This window comes from Nelusetta ayraudi, unplaced genomic scaffold (assembly GCF_046127955.1).
Source record: "Nelusetta ayraudi isolate G7.1 ecotype Tasmania unplaced genomic scaffold, CSIRO-AGI_Nayr_v1 ptg000007l, whole genome shotgun sequence".
Taxonomy (NCBI): domain Eukaryota; kingdom Metazoa; phylum Chordata; class Actinopteri; order Tetraodontiformes; family Monacanthidae; genus Nelusetta; species Nelusetta ayraudi.
Genome location: NW_027466057.1, coordinates 5,401,920 through 5,421,265, shown reverse-complemented (window position 1 = coordinate 5,421,265; position 19,346 = coordinate 5,401,920). Strand labels below are relative to the sequence as shown.

General features: G+C 45.2%; 1 protein-coding gene across 2 annotated transcripts; it reads left to right on the top strand.

The window, feature by feature from the left end:
* The first annotated feature begins 341 nt into the window (after positions 1–341).
* On the top strand, positions 342–18,953 carry zfyve28 (zinc finger, FYVE domain containing 28). Of its 2 annotated transcripts, XM_076018094.1 has the most exons (14): positions 343–775; positions 10,419–10,559; positions 12,145–12,282; positions 12,481–12,683; positions 13,205–13,294; positions 13,429–13,518; positions 13,607–13,708; positions 13,811–15,316; positions 15,600–15,695; positions 16,081–16,235; positions 16,317–16,433; positions 16,739–16,843; positions 16,955–17,058; positions 17,151–18,953. In XM_076018094.1, the coding sequence occupies exons 1-14, from the start codon at positions 740–742 to the stop codon at positions 17,280–17,282; spliced, it is 3,015 nt and encodes a 1,004-aa protein (XP_075874209.1). In that variant the 5' UTR covers positions 343–739; the 3' UTR covers positions 17,283–18,953. The 2 variants fall into 2 exon arrangements, with proteins under 2 accessions (XP_075874210.1, XP_075874209.1); XM_076018095.1 differs by lacking the exon at positions 15,600–15,695 and having other exon boundaries at positions 342–775.
* Positions 18,954–19,346: the final 393 nt, after the last annotated feature.

Below are 19,346 nucleotides of genomic sequence, written 5' to 3'. Positions count from 1 at the left end.
TTTCTGCGCATTTGGTTGCGTCTGCAAACGCATACCTGTTAGCATCACTGGGTGGACGTCTTTTTTTTTTTCTTTCTTTTTTCTTTTTTTTTTAATGTAATGATGTAATGTGAGTTTGATGTGGTCGCTTGAAAAAAAATAAATCACATGCAACAAATATGAGACAAAGCCACGGATTTTTTTTCCGTCGGGGGTGGGGTGGGGTGGGGGGTGAGGGGGTCAACCGTTCCAATTGTTTCGATTTCAACTCGGATCTTGTACACCGAGCTCGGGTTTTAGGTGGAGACCTTGAACGCATCACTTCCTGGGAAAGTGGGAGGCGATTGTTGTCAACGTGACTGTCATCAAGTGCGGGGCAGGGAGAACAGAACAGCCGAGCCGTCACTGCTCCGCTGGGTCTGTGTCGTTGGGACAGGGGAAGTGGCCGGACGGGGCAGTTCGAGCTGCCGTGACACCGCGGGCGTTCTGGGAGGATGGAAATGAGTCACTGCCTTCGAATGTCTCCCGTGTACGCGTCCGGAGCCGCGTTGTGACGTTGTGGACACTCCGGCCGAACGTTGTGTTTTGTACATTTTCCCCACCACCACCACCTCTCTCTCTTGTATCCTGGAAGCCAGCAGCGGCTAGTTAGCTTAGCCGCCAGCCGCTGATAACCGCTGAGAGGCGCCCGGGTAGAGGCAGAGGCAGAGGCAGAGAGGTAGAGGAGGGGTCCGCGACAAAGGAAGGTGGCGAGATAACGATGAATCGCTTCCGAAAGTGGCTCTACAAGCCCAAGGTAAGTTACCGCCAGCCTCGCACCAAGCTTAGCCGTACAGTGGACTGAGTGCGGCTCGCTAGCCCCATTATTTTATACACTGTCACACATCTGCTAACGTTAGCCTGCGCTTGATGTTCCAGCCTGGAGATGAGCCTTTGTTATTGTTGACGCTGATTGTTGTTCCAGAGCCACAACATCCCCCAGCCCCAGCTAATGCCAACTTAATCACACGCTATGCTTATTGGTCTGCCACTTGCTCCACAGGCAGTCAGGCAGCAATACGTTCGTTCTGTCATTGTTACGATCAAATTATTTCTCATAACATTTATGAAAATAAAATTTCCAATCATGTAATCATTGTTAGTTTTTAAAATGATATCACCGTAGTATAGATGTCATATTCTGATGCTAATATATAATATTTCGAACTTATTTACTGAAAAAACATATTTATTTGTTGACAGTTTTGTTAACCAGATAATCTGGCAGTTATTGTATGATTTATTTTCTTTGGTATATGAGTTGTTGTTGTTGTTGTTGTTGTTGTTGTTGTTTTTTTGTTTTGTTTTTTACCTACTGTCCCTAAGTATCATGAGACAAAGGAAAGCATATGGTTCAGTGCTGAATTGCTGGGACCTGTTAATACATAAATACCCTTCAGGCTTTAAAGAATATCAATGAGTGAGTGCTTAAATTGCTGTTTTTAGCCGCTTTTTTGCTGTGTTTATTGATTCACTAATAATTTTAGTCATTTATTTGTTCTGTGTAATTTCATTAGATTTGTTAGAATTGTAGAAATTCATAGAATTTGGAAAGTTGCAATTAAAAAAAAGCAAATCCAATCAGCTGCTGCAGCATAATTTGTTGGAAAAATGACGAGACCTTGTTTTATTTTAGTCAAGAGTTTCTATCAGTAAGTTAGTAATGAGTGGGATTCAAACCCACACTGTGGAATCGTGCCCGACACAGCAGGCTTGTCACGTCTCAAATAAGCCGGTAGTTTATGAAAACTCCAGTTCTATTTGATAACCATTCCATGTGTTCACTAAGTGAGCCCTTTTCAAGCTTCACATTAAACGACAGAAATGTTCAATTTTAAAATACAATATGATGATTCGCACAGACTAAATCTGATTTTATCTTGAGGAAATTTGATGATCTACTTTTTATGTCTGCTTTTCAAGGGTGGATCGTTGTAGTCTGGCTTTTCTTTCGCAAGAATTTATGTGTCAGTTATTGTGATATCTATTGTAGTCTTTACTGACAATCTCCCCCCACTTACTCATATGCTTGTGTAGAAAGTTTCCTATTAAGTGGAAAGCTTCCAGTGAAATACACTTGCAAGTTCTCTATTAATACACAATGTTCCAGGGATGCCACTGCCGGATGATGGGTATAAAGGGATATTGATATCGGTCAATACCAAATGGTGGACTTTGATTCATAAATGTTTGTGGGCAGTTTGAAGAATTTGCAGAAAAGTAATGAGGAAGTTAATGGATATAAGTGGCTTTTCTCATTGTGCCCTCTTAGTATAAGACAGCTGTAAATAGCAGGAAGACCTTGCTTTACAACTGCTGCAGGTTGTCAGTCACAAGAGCAAGTGTCTCGATTGCTAAGTCTAGTAAAACAATGTCAGAAATCTTCTAAGCAAGTTGGTGAACATGGTGTTGTGTCACGTTTGCCTGTACCCGGAATCACATGTTTGACTTTGCTGAAGCCTGTAGGAAGTAGCACATGATGATTAGTCAGTTTGCACCGGTATTGTCAAAGGAGGATGACCGAAAAAGCCGGTGATTGCTCTTTATCCACCTGCTCTTTACTACATCCCCGCAACTGCGTCATTGCTCCTCGCCGTGTTTGTCTGCGTTTGCTGTCACGGCGTTTTGGGAGCCCGTAGCTGCGTCCCGGCCTAAGCGTTGCGGTTTACCAGAGTATTGTCACGTCCGCAAATCATTCCTGACTCTGACGCGGCGAGAAAACACGGTTCCTGCCGTCTCACAGCCACCGTAGGATTTAGATTTACGTGCAAAGTCTGCAGGGTTCTTAATGCCCACTTGTGCCTCGAAAGGGGTGAAGAGAAGGTGCTGAAAGCCGGTGTAATTATACCAAACAGGCAGGACAAGGCGGCGGTAACGAAAGGACAGTGGACAACACTTAATGCTCCCGACGCTACAGCAGAGCTTGCAAGTTTCCGCCTTTTCATGCAGCATGTGAAGATATCTCCAGCCCACATGCGCTGGCATTTACATCTGGACATCCCAATGTTGTCATTTAGCGCCCACACTTGGCTGTTTGCTCCTGAACTCTGTTCTCCTGGAGACAGAAAAGCGTTGATTCAGCACGGCACCTGTGACTGAGTCAAAGCTATTGATATTTTCAGAACTCCCCCAGATAGCATCTCATCAGGGTCACTGTCACTATCGCTATCTGTCTCTCATGCTACACAATTCCTTTCCTATTGTGCTGGAGGTGAAGAGCAGTATCCCTGTAGGCCAGTGTCATTTGCGGAAACTTTTTTTTGACCAATCTGAAAAAGTGGAAATGCATAAAATTGAAAGATTGGATCACATTTGTCAAATTTGGTTATCGCGTTGTGGCAAAGCAAATATTGAACGCTGTCTTAAGCCGCTGTGCAGTTTAGCCAAAAATCTTCCTTTTTGAAGATTTGCTTGACAGAAAATCTAAGAAACTAAGAAAAGAGAAAAATTAAGTTCCCAAGCAGCCAGACTGACCACCGTCCTCCCATCACTTGTCCACATTGAGTCAACAAATTAAAATCAACTTTTCCTGCACATTCAATAAGTCTTCACACTGTAATCAATACAAATCAATGCTGCATTTTTAATAACGTAAATCATTGCTGTCTTTCGGCGGCGGGCGGCAAGAGACTGAGATGTCAGGCGACTGCATCTGTAAGGAAACGTTGTTGCTCTCTCTGTTGTTATTCTGTCAGGTGTTGAGCAGCTGACCTTCAGCTCCGCATCACCTCGTCTGTCAGTGTCACGGGCTTTCTCCTCCGTCTACGGGACGCTGCTAATTTGCCTTTCATTCCCCCTTCTCCCTGCAGGATGCTTTACTGCAACGGGAGCTGCACTCCTCCCCTATCAAAATGTCAAACAGACACCAGGGTGCAACAGTTTGCACGTGCATGACCTTACATGATGCACTTTATTTTTCCAAGGCTGTGATTCATCATTGAAAGAAACCAAGAGAAAACACGACTTTAGATTTAGTTTTTTTGTTGTTGTTTTTTTTGTTACAATACTTGATGTTTTAGCAGCCACTCTCTGAGAAGTGGAGCTGGCAGTTAGAGGTGTTATCCTGTGAGCAAATCACCCACGGTTCCACCCTGAACCCCAAAACAAGCCACTGCGCTCACACTCTGGAAGTTTATTAAGGACGTGGCGAAAACTTTTGCACGCATCTGCGATTTTGCCAATTACATCGGACGCGCGCTTCATGGTAGGCTGAGCAAGTGCATGATTGCTTAACTTCAGCAGAACACGACGTGTAAAGAACCTCTCCCGAGCGGAGCGGAAAGCAGACGTAGCAATTAGGAACTTGTCTTTGCAGATTTGCACTCTGCACGGCGAAGCGCTTGGCAGCGGCCGGCGCGACTCCCTTGTTAGCCTCGTTTCTGGGCTCCTCTGTGGACCTCCGTCCTTTTCTGCTTACGCATCATCCGTGCGGTAATTGATTTGGTGTCAGGCCGGCAGGATTTAGAGAGCTGACCCCAGCGCGGAGCGAGACAGGGCAGGAGACTGAAGGCCCTTTTGGAATTCATTGCGGGAACTGCAAATCGGGGGGCCTCACAGTCCCGAGGTTGTGGTGAGATGATGATCGAAAGAAAGCTGACGCGCAGTGAGAGCGACAATCAATGACACCCCACGAATGTAAGCCAGTCCTTGTGTCAGTTGAGAGCCGGATGCTTTTCTGCAAATAGTTTTGATTAGCTGATAATTTTGTGCACCGTTTCAGACTTGAACTCGCCTTTGTTTTCGCCGCTGTTTGACGAATCGTGCAATGAAGGCGCCCCTTTGTCCATATTATGAGGAAGAAATGAGGGCGGAGGAGCTCTTCTCCTGCTCTGGGTTCTGTCGAACTGATGGAAGACAGGGATCGAAAAGGAGGTGAGGAGGAGGAGGAGGGGAACAGTAGGCCTGAATTTTCAGGATTAGATTTTGAGCTTAGTTAGAGTTGGCAGGAGATAAGATGAGGGGATGCTGCTCTTTATTGGCGCCGCTTTAGTGACTGAGTTGATAAATTGTAAGTTCTGGAATATCAAAATGTGTCTGCATCCTCCACATCCAGCTTCTTTTTTTTTTCATGTCATGTCGATAACGCTCGGCACTGGGTTGACGTCTTTTTGAAAGAACAAGTATTGTCGGCTGAGAAATAGAGCAGCTCGCTGCAGCTAAGTCTCTGGAAAAGTGACATGTGACATGCCAAAGGATAATGAGGAAACAGTTTCAAAGTTTCAAAGTACTGCCAGGAAAATAGAAAAGAAAAACATCAGGGGGGGTGAAAATAACACAGAGTTAACAGTTGCAAAGCCATAAATGTGGCGTTGTCAGTTTAGGAGAGCAATTCACAAGCCACACAATATTGTTGTGTTGTTTGGGTTCATGTAAGGTTCCACTGATATAAAAAAATGTTTATTGGTGTTTTGAGTTTTTGAACTTTGGCCCGTGTTGAACTCGCAAAATGTGAAACTGGAGAGAGGAATCTGAGAGAGTGAATTAGGGCATTTATTTCAATTTTATCTAATTATGCCAATTTGTTGTGTCCACCCTTTACCTAATGCATCTCCTTCAGCCTTGCTTTCTCTTCCGGACTGAACAACTCAGTAAAATCTGGAGAGATTTTGTTGGTTTCCTATTCTGCTTGTGTCACTGATCAACAGTTCGTGATAGTCCTACCAGAATCTTGGCTTTGCGAGCGATTTGCAGTCAAACTCAGACTCCCCTTCACTGCACATCATCTCTTTGTACTTTGCGGGCATGACACGCGACTGCCGACAAAAAACCTCTGCAGCCCCTCGTGCCACCTCGGCGTGTCATGTTAAACTGTGTGCCTGGCACATGCACAGGCTGCTGTTCAGTCTAAACGGCAGATTAGTGCAGCCCTCTGAGAGACTAGCACACAGATTATGCCATCAATCCAGATGGGCAGACCACTCTGAATATATTGAGTCACTGAACTCAGTTAAGTCGTCTCTGGATTCGACTCTCCTGCAAAAAAATACCCCACAGCTGTCTGGGGTTAATGTGGGTGTAAAGTATTTAGATTTGGAATGTTTACTGGACTGAAATAATAACTGTGTTAGAATTGTATTTAGGATCCCATTATATAAAAGTTTTCCTATTTCTATTTTCTAATCCACAGCACAGCAGAACATATTTGCTCTAATGAACAGTCAAAACAGTCTACTTAACCCTCTGCTTACTGCCGCCCACAAAACGTCCCTTTTGGCTTCCTGGTGAAACTGCTAAACTGATCATTTTGGTTTCCACATGTTCGGAAGGCGACTTACCCGGGAGAAGTTCTGAAAAATCTGCCCTGTTGTGATGACACATAGTGGAGAGAAAGTGGAAAAAAGGGACACTGCAAACAAGGTGTTCTCATGTGAAGGGATTTTTTTCCTCTATTTTTTGGCACAATCTTTGAGCCTTGAATAATTCGGAAGCTGCAGAAAACAGAAGAATGTTGTGAATAATGGATCGTAATGCAAGCTAAACTTGCTTGAAATTATGTGGCTTAAGATAATACAACCAGGATGTTTTCTGAGGAAAGATGTCACTTTATTTATGTTGAAATTAAGTCCCTATTTTTATATAATGCCCCTATTTTTATATAATATATATGTTTTTTTTTTTCTTCCTAAAAGGACCATCCTCCAGCAAGGGCTTTTATGCTCGGTGCTGAATAATAAATGAGGTGATGAACTGTAGCTGCTGCCTTTTATTTTGCCAGTCTGCTGTCTGACTGGAGAGTAGACTTACACTATGTGCCTCGGATCCCTGGAAGGCAGCCAGAAGACGGCAAATTGAGCCTGGAATAGAGTACGTGGGGGAGCAGGGCGGAGGAGAGGCAAGGTTTCTCAGAAGTCCCTTAAATGGAGCCGGATGTGTGTGAGGCGCTGGCCCGAATTCACCCGTCATCCTCGAAGTCGGGACGGGGAAGGATGGCCACGAGCGGAGGCGGCCGAGACGCCGCCGCCACTGAGCGGGAACAAGGAGCAGGGCCACCGACGTCACCCGTCATTCACTCCGAATGGCGAAAATGGACCCAGATCTCACCGATCTCACCCGGTCACCGTCGGATGATGTGATTGAGGGGGGCTTTGCGGTAATTGTCACTTTGGGTGAAGACACAGGAGCGTAACGGCCCGTAATGACGGGTGCGTGGCCCGCGACGGCTTGAGATTTTGTTTGAGTCATCTGGAATAGAGGGCAGCCAGGGCGAGTGACAGCAGGAGCGTGGCGAGCCACAGGGGACTGGAGCCGAATCTGCTGAATCACTTCCCTCACTTAACGCAGCGCTGTGATCGGCGGTGATGACGCCACTCGTGAGTTCAGAGGTCACGTCCCCCAAATTCTTTTATGCACCTGCAGCATCGCGAAGAAGAAAGTGTTTTAAAATCCCAGCACATTTATATTTTCTCATTTTGGAAGTTTTTGGTGCTTTTTTTTTTTTTTTTTTTAGTTTTCTTGAGAACAAAGTTATTGTTAGATATTTTTTTGATTTTCTATAAATGTCAAGGCAAATAAGTCATTCTTGGCCAACCTGTGTTATGCAAGAAGATGAAAAAAGACATCCGCTTCCACAGACAGCGCTCCTTTTCCGCTGCTACCTCTTCCGCTGCTACCTCTTCCGCTGCTACCTCTTCACTGACTCATACTTCACGTAACAAGGCTAATATTACTTGGCTTTCCATTGGAATAGCCAAAATATGGCTTCAATTCATCCCATGACTGGATCTCGGTTTGTCTAAAAAATTTTCTTCATTCATTTATTTATCTTCGAAGGTTTTATAGCTGCATAATGCCAAATCGCCAGAGCATTCATTCCCATCTAAGAGTACATCAGCTTGTCTCGAAGTTTGCCCGCCTCGGACTTTTTCCCCATGATGCAGCACTACAGGAATGTTCCCTCTTGTGTGAGGAATGCCAAGGGAGGAGGATGTAGGATGGGGTTAGACTCAACCTTTTTCTCTGCCATCAGGCTTGGCCTCAAAAAGAATGCCACCATTCTGTGTGTGTCCCAGTCCCATCAGTGTTTTCCTCGTCTCCCACTTCCACTTTCCCCTCCCCGTTGCATTGGAGAAGTCAGTGAAATCTGAGGCTTTGATAAAGAATTAGTTTGAACGCCACTTAGCCAGCCAATCTGCAGTAATCCACTTATGGTACTTAATGTTTTTGTAATGCCAATGTCATAAAGATTTGAACTCCTCCTCTGTTGCTCATTTTTGTTTTGCTTTGGTGCGTACTATATTCCTAATTAGCAGCGGTTATTTTCAGACATTTTTAGAACTTACTATTTGTACCATTTCTTCCATTCCATTTCGTCCATGTTTGGTCACCAAAATGAGAATTAAAAGAGTTACAAACATGCTTTCCCACCTTTTCACAGTGCAAATGCGACGAGCACCCCAGCTACAGGTTATATCTCTGCATTTCCTCCAAGCTGTTTATTTATTAATGAGTGCAAGCGAGGATAGAGCAGAGAAAACGGCAGGCACCCGTGGGGGTGGGCGGGGCGTCCCACCACAGGAAGTGCTGCAAACGCCAGGGACCGAGATCCTGCACCAGGTTTCAGTAAATACTCTCGTCTGTTTGTGGCTTCCTGTCGACAATCAATGCATGGCATTGCACCAGCCTTTTACACCGGCGTGACTTGCCTTTAGTTGTTTCCAGTCGTGGTTCACCTCTTAACTGGCTCCATGTGGAGGATATAGATTTTGTGACATTGCTTCTATTACCTGTATTTTTCAACTTTTTTTTTAATTTTTATTGAAAATGAATATAAAATACTTACAATACAGAATTACAAGTCACATGTTTTGTTACGTATTTACATATACTATATCCCCATATAGATACAGTATACATACACAAAATATACACAGCATATACATACATACATACATACATATAAAAATGTCAAAGAAAAAAACACTGTGAATAGAGTGTAACAAAGTAAGTATAAATAAATTAAATTATAATGAAATGAACAAGTTACCCCCATCCCCTCCACAACTCCTCATGACCAACACATAATATTGGTTACTTATACATTTAAGTACAACAACAGGCACACATTCAATTGGGCAATACCTCTAAGTTTGTGAAATAAGAAATGAAGGGTTGCCATTTGTGAAAAAACTTCAGTCAGTACATCCCCTCGTGTACTTAGTTTTAGAAACAACATGGTGTCTTTAAGCCACCGGGAGATGGAAGGATATTTCGCAGACTTCCAATCCAACAACAAAGAATGTCTTGCTAGTAAGTAAGTGTAAGCTACAACACCCTTTTGTGTAGAATTTAGTGGAAGTGAGGTATCAGGAATCCCAAATATGGCAATCAATTGGCAAGCTTGTAGGTTTACTCCAAGAACAGTGGACATAATGGTAAAGTAGCCAATCCAAAAACCATTCAGTTCAGGGCAAAGAAAAAACATGTGACCAAGGTGCCTGGCTGAGCCACGGCATCTATTACCTGTATTTTAACAATACCAGCTCTCAACTGTTTCTGTAGCTGTGACCTCCTGTGCAATCTGTGGCATCATTCCCCCACCAGGGCCCACCTCTCCTATTACAACACACTCCTTCGAGGAGTGTAAGCCTCCTCTTAGCCTTATCTTAATCAGATCTCTTGCTTTTCCTTTTCTCCACGTAACATTTCCTTATTGATTGAGATTTTGTTTTGTACACACGAGTCCAGATCGCGTGCGACGGTGTTTGTAAAGAGATTGTTTCTACTTACTCATTAATTACCCTCAGTCAGTAGGGTGCCCTTTACATTGGCCTACTTACCTCCTTTTTATTTTTGCTCCTACAGATGAGCACTTTGCCAGTGCTGCCATGTGATTGATTGCTCTTTTTGACTGGTTTTTAATTGTCACTGTGTGTGAGAAGGAGAGGTTGTGTCTTAGAAGGTGGCGGCGTCTTCATAATTTGTTTTGCCTGCTACGACTCAAGTCAGTAAAACGGCAAAATACTCTCTGAAACTACTCCAATACACAACAACTAACTGAGCTCATGGCCAGGATTGTCCAAAAGTTTGTTCTCGTGTTGTATTCTGGCCAAATTTCCTGATTGCACGACATCATTCACAAAGTTCATCATATGAAATTAATATTTGACTCGCCGGATGAGCTCATCAGGCAGTTAGCACACTTCACAGTTCATTCACATTGTTTCTCTGCATGCATCGTAAAGAAAGGGCTCATTCAGTCGCTCAGAACAAAAAGTAGGGCAAGTCAAACGGCTCTCGGGAGTCTGGCTATGAAACTGATACCAACTGCATTGAACAAATAATTCTATTCCAAGATTGAATCGTTGTCTTTCTTCTGCGTATTGCATCTTCTGTCCTAAACATCTGTGCTTGCGTTTAATTATTTTTTTTGTGTGTGTGCCCCTGTTGGTATTTCTGTGCAGAGGACGGACACTCAGCTCCTGGCCCAGTTCTACTACGCTGATGAGGAGCTGAACCAGGTTGCCACAGAGCTGGACAGCCTCGACGGCAGGAAAGACCCTCAGAGATGCACCCTGCTGGTCAACCAGTTTCGCTCCTGTCAGGTCAGTAAAGGAGGCAGAAACACACACTTGTTTTCTTCGCCCGTCGTCGGGTCTCCCAGAACGCGTCTGAGCTTGTTGAAATAGATTCACTCTTTGTAAATAAAACATGAAAATAGCATCTCCTTTGAGCCTGGCCATTAAGATACCTCTTTTTAAAGTGCTTTCTGTGAAAGTGATTGACAGTGACTCCACAGCCCTCCATTCCATTCAGCTTTTTCCTCCACGTAGTTATCAAAGGCTATTTTAAATCCGATGCACTCCCTTGAAATTGACTACAAACTGCAGACGCTTTTCTTTGGTCCAATTTTCCATTCACCTGAATGGACTATATATATATATATATATATATATATGCCAAAAATAGGCCGCCGTGTCAGTCCTCTCCAGGTGTGGGTGAGGTGATAAATTGTTTGACGGGTCAGATTCTAATCTCAAACAGCTTTGCTGATAAGATAAATACTTTATTTTAGATGTTTCCCCGGTCAGTGGGTCAATAGTAAATCGTTGGGGCGGCTCCTTTCATGGTAACAACAACACTGAATTAGAAGATCATGGGTTTTAGTTTGCTTATGTGCCTCACAGAAACTGCAAGATCTGCAGATGCGATTGTATGAGCACTTATTATGTGCTCCGTTACATCCTTATTGTTTATTCTGGATTCAGGAGGTTCCTGCATACTTGAGTGATGGCTGCATGGCGGTGTCAGAACAGGAGGTGGTGGCCCACCTCCGCCGCCACCATTGCCACAGCTCACGGAGGGGGGGGCCACACTTAATAAGGTCATCTCTTGATCGCCAACTGTTGTGTCTGGTTCCCCTCCTGCCTCGATTCTGTCAGCCTGCCAACTTATTTGCACCGTTGTTATTCTTTTATCAAAAACAAGCTGAGCACATAATATTGTTAGAAAACATTGTTGAACACAAGTCAGGAAATTATTAGACCATATCCGAACAGTAACTTAAGAATGATAATACCCCTCAGGCCAGGACAAACTACAGTTCTGTCATTGTCTGAAACAAACAGAAGCAGTATGGAGCCCAGAGTCGTTTCTATTGGATGACCTGAAACCCTCAAGTGTTAGTTTCAAGGGTTTTCGAGGGACTGGTAGACCAGAACTCTCAAAAAAAATGCTCATGCTTCCAAACATAGTATCAGCGTTCACATTTTTTTAAATCTCTCCCCTTGAGACACAAAGAGAAAGATGTGTGTGCTGCGCCTGGCAACACGATGCACAGCTGCACATCCGTCGGAGGTTCTTCGAAAGTGACTGTGACAGCACATTGGTTCGAGCTCTGTTTGACATTGCAATTTCTGGACTGCAGTGTTTTGACTGCATTGCTGGAGATTGGTGCTAAAAAAAATAAGACCAGAAGGTCCTTACGTGGTTATCAAAGTGTTTTAATCCATTTTAATTGTTTGACAAGCTGCACCCTTTTTGGAAAGACGGCGCGATGTTTGCCAAACTCTCCTGCAATAGAGTCAACAAGAGAGAAATGTTTGCTCTGGAACAGATTCTCCATGACTTATTTTCACCCCTCCAGCTAGTTTGCTCAATTCTGTCACTCTTGCCTCTCCCCCCTTGCAGGACAATGTGTTGAACATCATCAATCAGATCATGGATGAATGTATTCCCAACGACCGGGCCAACAGAGACTTTTCCGTCAAATTCCCCGAGGAGATTCGTCATGACAACTTGGCCGGGCAACTGTGGTTTGGGGCCGAGGTAGTGTATTCCCCTCAGTTTCAGCCTGCATGAAAACAACCTTCCAATGACAGATATTCTATAAAGAAAAAACATGTGATTTATAACTTACATTCAAAGTATTTTGCTTCAACCGCTTGTCTGCCACAGTAAACATAGGCTAATATGAGTAGTCTTTTACAAGACACAGTGATTTGTGACGTATGTGTTCCTGTGCAGTGTTTGGCTGCCGGCTCCATTATCATGAACAGAGAGATCGAGAGCATCGCCATGCGGCCCCTGGCTAAGGACCTGACACGAAGCCTGGAGGAGGTGCGTAACATCACCCGAGACCAGGCCCTGAGGGATCTCAACTCGTACACGTACCGCATGAAGGATGCGCTGCGACATTTCGACGGCCTTTTTGCTGAGTTCGAGCTCAGGTACGTGGCGCTGCAGATGTTTTCTGGCCACCGTGGCAACACAAGCTGCGTTTCCATTACACCTAGAATTGTGCAAAACCTAAATATCGCAATAAAAAACTGGTTATGGAAATACCTAAACTTTGAAAAACGTCTCAAATATCGCTTCAGACGTTTTCGAGGTATATCGCATGTGTCATGGAAACACTTTTTTTTCCGCATTTACTCGTCACCTGGCGTGATGTATGGGGTCACGTGACCAGTCCACTTCAAGTGAAAACCTCCACAAAGTGGACTCTCGCGGGACAAGATTTTACGAGAATTATGGCATATGCGCCTCACGCCATTCAATGGAAACACCTGCAAATCGCAATTGTACTTTGTCGAAATTTTGGAAATATTGCTTTTATTTTGCAAAAAACTGTAATGGAAACTCAGCTACAGTTAATCCGCTTTTCCAGGATTTGTTGGTGCGACTTTGCCAGAAATTCCAACCAGGCTGTGCATGTCATTCCATTCACTTTTCTCTCTTTTTTTGCCAGTTATGTGTCAGCCATGGTGCCTGTTAAATCTCCCAAAGAATACTATGTGCAACAGGAGGTGATCGTGCTCTTCTGTGAGACTGTGGAGAGGTGCGTTGAAGGAATGGATAACAAATCCAGCCTATAGCGCACTAATGTCCCAGCTGGAATTTTACCAGAGCCTAAACAATATGTGGAAATAACATGGTTCGTTTTATTGCTCCCCCCCCCTGCTGTCGTCCCAGGGCCCTGAAGCTGGGCTATCTTACACAAGACATGATAGATGACTACGAACCAGCACTGATGTTTACAATTCCCAGACTAGCCATTGTGTGGTAAGTGTAGCCTGTCCTCTCATTCTTCCGCCCAGCTCCTTCTTCTTCCAGTCCCTCCTGACAGACTTTTAAACGGCTGCTTTTTCAGTGGGCTAGTTGTGTATTCCGATGGACCTCTCAACCTCGACCAAAAGTCAGAGGACATGTCTGAACTCTTCCGGCCTTTTCGCACTTTATTGAAAAAAATCAGGTAGGAGTTTGTACATGCGTGTGCAAAAACAACTGTTTATTTTTTATTTGGGGTTGGAAAAATTGTAATTCTCCATTGCTCCACTCCTATGCCTTTTGGCAGAGACCTGCTGCAGACCCTCACCGAGGGGGAATTGACTACACTGGAAAGGAACTTGTGCATCTCTCAGGATGGGGAGTTGTCCACAGACCAGGAACTGGCCACAAACTGCACATCAGCTCCGGTCCAAGAAAACCACTCATCCTGCAGCACGGCTAATGTCGTCTCCAAGGGGGAGCACGAGGAGATGCAGGAGCATCTGGCCATGTTTGTCTGCCCCAGCCAGGAGGAGCAGCCAACAGTGGAGGAGGGCGGCTGGGGCGACGCAGAGGTGGAGCCAGAGCAGGGGATGCTGTGTGAGGAGGCCGAGGAGGCTGAGGAGGCCGAGCTGGCCTGCTCCATGCAGTACGACGAAGAGGAGTTTGAGCAGCTCAACTTGATGGTGCATCGCGTTGGGGATGAAATGTCCACCCTGCTCTCCCCTCCCAGCCAAGGTCAGTCACCGGCGCACCGTCCTCGAAGAAGGGAGGTCGGGGGAGACAGCAGCGGGGCCTCCAGCGTCGAAGCCTCTCCCAGCAGGTTCCCAGCGAGTCGGGGCAGGACAGGCGTCTACGTGGAGGAGGAAGACAGGGTCTTCCTGATGGAGGACCTGGAAGCGGCGGGAGACTCTCTCACCAGCATTTCACGGGAGGCGTGCAGCTTCGTCAACTCCCCTTCCAAAGCGGTGAGACCCGCCGGGCCCGCCGCGCATCGGAAAACGGCGCCGCGGCCGGACCCGGCTAAGAACGGCTGGCGCTCGGAGGCCCAGTCGGAACAGCCGTGCGGGCGGAACGCACACTGCCTCAACGCCAAGCATCACGCCTGCGCCTCGGCTCCCGGCTCGGAGCCGCTGCCTTACACCAACGGCTGGGAAGTGGGCCTGGAGGGGACGGCGTCGGAGACGGCTGAGGTCATTGCCCACCGCATGGGCGGGATGAAGCTCTCCGCCACCGTTATCTTCAACCCGCACTCCCCCAGCCTGAGCGAACTGACCGCGGACAAGCTGCGGCTGCCGCGGCCCGCCGCCTCCGACATGGAGCCCTGCGGCCCCCTGGTGGCCACCCACTGCCTGCTCAACTCCTGCGTCTGTTGCGGCACCTGTGACGACGGCGGCCATGAGGACGGCGTCGCCGCCGAGACCGCCGGCCTGGGCTTCGGCCTGGCCCTCGGTCTGGACCGCCCCTGCAAGGCCGGCGCCCCCGGCGGCATCATCCAGTCCTCGGCCTGCTGGCAGCCGCCGCTCGGCCCCGACCCTCACAGCAAGGGCGAGCTCGCCCAGTTGACCCCTCCCACGTACCGCCGCTCCACAGACAACCTGGAAGAGGACTCCAACCTGCAGCTGTGCGAGAAGTGCCTGGTGGTGGCCCCGGGCCGGGGGAGTCACGGCCCGGACTGCGACTCCAGCAGAGAGGTGGGACCCTCTGAGAGGAGCCAGCAGGGCACCGCAGGCCAGCAGAGGGACAAGGAGAAGGAGCGGGTGGGAAATAGAGACTCAAAAAGGGACACGGAGGACAGCAGGCAATGCTCCAGGTGAGTTTTCAGCCATATATATGATTTTCTAGGTTGCGTTGAAGTGATATTTTTGTCATTTTGTCGACTTTAAAAGCCCAACTGGTTTTTGCGTTGACATGGTGACAGATATAATTTATTCCTCATATTTATTTGTCCTTTGAATTATTCTGTTGCTTCAGTTTTACAGTTTACCTTGTGTTGCCTTTATTAGCCAACCTCTGTTTTTGTTCTTGTGTTGTTGCTGTTGTTGTTGTCCAATTATTTCTCCCTTTTTATCTTTATTTGGTTGTTGTTTTTTTAGTTTTCAGAACTCTCCCATCAGCTCAGTGTCAGGTAGTGACTGTGAGAGTGTTTCCGTCACCACTTGTAGTCTGTCGAGCAGTGCATACACTCCCAGGTAACCAGTGAATCACAAAAGGGTTTTGTTATCATTTTTTCTGCTCTTATAATAACAAAAATATATAGTTATTATGTCCTTTTATGTACTTTTGCCAGCATTTATTCTCATCTGTTTTTGAAGTCCATCATTCTTATTGTATTTGTGCAGCAGATTACAGATTTGATTTGTTTCCTGACTGTAATGAAAATGGGCAGAAGCTGGACTTGTTCATAAAAACAAATGGCTTTTAATTTGTGTCGAACAATATTGTAGAGATTCGGCACAGCCAGTTATTTTCCCTATTTCCTGGTTGATTTGTTTTCTTATTTTTTTATGGAGCTCTGGGGGAAAAAAAAAATAACCTCAGTTTTCCTTGTATGTTGTCTCGCCACTCTTGATTTAGCTCTGTCGGTAGCCTAACACCCAGCTCAGGGACGTCAGAAGACTTGGACCACCAGCTGGCCCTGCAGGAGGCCAAGATGGCCGCCAGGAACAAGATCCGATCACGCTTCCACAGCAGCAGCGACCTCATCCACCGCCTCTTTGTTTGCATATCAGGTAAAAGCTCCCCGTCTGCCCGTTACTCTCGCTGCATGGCATCATTCCTGCCTGTGCTGACACTCTTCTGCTGTGATGCAGGTGTTGCAGATCAGTTGCAGACCAACTATGCAAGTGACTTGCGCAGCATCCTCAAGACTCTGTTTGAAGTCATGGCCACCAAGTGTGAGCAGGCTGACAATGATAAAGAAAAGAATGGTAAAGCCACTTTTTGGATTTATAAATGTGTTACATGTTTCTTTTTTCCACTATCTTCTAAAGTAAACTGCTACTTGTTTAATAGCTATTAAAACCTATAATTTACCAACTTGAAAATGCAAATTAAAATATGTGATCCTGCCAGTAATATTGTTAACAACAGTTCTACATTTTGACAAACTGTAATGCATTCTTACCAGCTTGCCATTACCAGCCATAACTTAGATTCAGGGCTCTTAACTCTAAAACAATCGAGCAAATGTCTGCCCTGGTTAAATTTAATCGTCGTCTTCTGTGGTGTCCAGCGGGTCCTGTTCTGCGTAGTGCAGTGCTGGAGGACTGCACCCTCTGTCAGGAGACCATCTCATCATCAGAAGTGGCAGCCAAGGCCTGCGAGGGCCAGTTCGAAGGTCAGGGAAATTCTCTCGGAGTTCAAACATCAGTTTATTTTCTTTTCTCAGCGCAGCAGAAGCACCGACTGCGTCATACTCACAGTTTTTTTCCCCTCATTCATTCTGTAGACCCTCCCGACTGGGTGCCCGATGAAGCCTGTAGCATCTGCATCGCCTGCAAGGCTCCCTTCACTGTCATCCGCAGAAAGCATCACTGTCGAAGCTGTGGCAAGGTATGATGAGTGATGCCCACCTGGCAGAACTTACATTTTCATGTCCAGGTTATCCAACTTGATGACTCCTTGTGCTTGTTGTGACATTTCAGATTTTTTGCTCTCGCTGCTCCTCGCACTCGGCTCCCTTGCCCAGATACGGACAGATGAAGCCTGTCAGGGTTTGCACACACTGCTACATGTTCCACGTCACACCCTTCTACAGTGACAAGGCCAGCATCTGACCCCCAGACCATCAGTGAAAAGCACACAATCGGTGCGACCAACAAATCGGCTGCTGTGTACAAAGCATATGCTGCACTGCTCCAGCACCAGTGGTGTTCTGGTCATCGTTGTACCCGCTTAGCGAGGCTTCACCTTAAAGCCATTCCAAATGGCCGAGGAAGGGACATGAGATGCAAAGCCTGGAGTTAATGATTTGTCCTGTTTTTGTTGCTTTTGAGAGACTAATGTATCACAAAAAAACCAAAGGGTTTAATTTAACTTTCCAAGCGACACTCAGAAATGATTCACAAATGCCTGTCTGACTACTATGGAGATGCAAAGAAAGGGGGGAACACACAGGCAATAACTGATGATAAACTGGCGTTGTGCAAAAGCCTTTTGTAGCAGTTTGCAGCGTAAACTCGGAACAGGCCACCTTGTTTCTATTTTTCTCACTTTTTTTTGGCTTAAGTTGTAAATGAGAAAACTTGTGACATACTGTATTTTCTTATGCTTATGGAGCTTCCAACATTTGTGCCAGAGCTCCCACGGGACTCAGATTACTCAAAAGAATGTAAGTTATGACAACAATGTAAATAAGGATAAACCTGGTAATGGCTACACTACAATGTCTTCGGTAAACATATGCTATTTATACTGGAACTGGGGGGTATTCTCCACCAGGCCAGCAGTAAAGCAAAGTTGAAAACAGACACCTTTTTATAATGACCCTCCTTCATGCCTGTGATGGCGAGAAATGTAAAATTTTTCTTCATTCTGTGAAATGGTGTCTGGTTTTCAAGATTGGATGTGCGTTTTCCTCTTGTCAGTGGGCTGTGCCCTTTGTTCTTCTTACAGTTGCACCACTCAGATATGGATAAAAGGGATTCTGACTTCATCGCCGTCTTGTCTTTCAAGGCCCCCTAGTGGAGAGTCTACCTCTCTTCACTTCATGCAGTCATTAAAAATGAACAGTTGACAACCAGACGCCCCTCTCAGGTGCTGGCATACACACTGGGTGAATTATTGCCTATTGAGTTATCTTCCCTATGCTTAACGCTGTGCAATATTGTGATGTTACTGTAATGGTCACATGTTTAAAAAAAAAAATCTTTGTTAGATTCTGCTTAAAGGCCAGTTATTATAAGTTTAATATATTTCTGACTGACCACACACTTCCTCTCTGCCCTTAAGTCATGCATTGTTGGCATACAAATGATCTTTTTATACACATTTTACGGTATATTTCAGCTTCTCTGTACAACTCTGAGGCCTGTCTACAATACTTGCACAGCAACTTGACTTAAACATGGATGAAATGTCACTTAACGCCCATTCTGTTCGGACATACGACAACTTCTCAGGCATTACACACATGGAATCACTCATCTACCATTGCAGACGTGCTATTTTTCAGCAAAAATCATAGAAATTTACTTTAAAGAGGTATGATTGTTTTTCTTTCATAAAGAACAAAAATAATGCATGACGCTTTAATTATCTGTAAAATACAAGGAATCATGCAGTAATTAAGGGGCGGGTTATTCAAATGTTGTTTAAGAGCTTTGTCTTATTTTGTAAAATTCCAGGACGAGCTATGTGAAATATTAAAAAAAAACAAAAAACAATAATGTTATATAGTTTTAAATGCCATGTATATTGAAATAAATTACTTTTTCCTGGTAAATATACCAACTGTTTGTTCTTGCTTTGTGTTACAACGGTGTGCTTAAGATCTCTCATCTTTTTTTGGATTTTACACATGGTTAATTACCACAAAAGATACCTCTCTCTGAGGATGAGTGCTGTACGATGCATCTGATCAACATTGTGCTTTGCTGACCTTTCGCTGGCAAACAAGCGGGAGAATTCCTGGTGGACAAGTTTCCACAAATGATGGTAGAGGCCACCAGATGGCAGCACTTAGTCAGGATGTGAGGTAGCAAATGGAAATAGTAAACAGAACATATGACTTTTTTTATTTCTTCAAATATAAATGTAATAGCGCGTTTTGTCCTACTCTTCAGTCGGGGCTTTTGTAGAATGTTTCCTTCTCTAAAGCAAGTTTTCACGCATGCTCGCAT

Excerpts from the sequence above, each read along its gene's own strand:
- zfyve28 (XM_076018094.1), top strand. The coding sequence starts at position 740 with ATGAATCGCTTCCGAAAGTGGCTCTACAAGCCCAAG. Across the intron at positions 12,283-12,480 it reads AACTGTGGTTTGGGGCCGAG|TGTTTGGCTGCCGGCTCCAT; the intron begins GTAGTGTATTCC and ends GTTCCTGTGCAG. Across the intron at positions 16,236-16,316 it reads CCTCTTTGTTTGCATATCAG|GTGTTGCAGATCAGTTGCAG; the intron begins GTAAAAGCTCCC and ends GCTGTGATGCAG.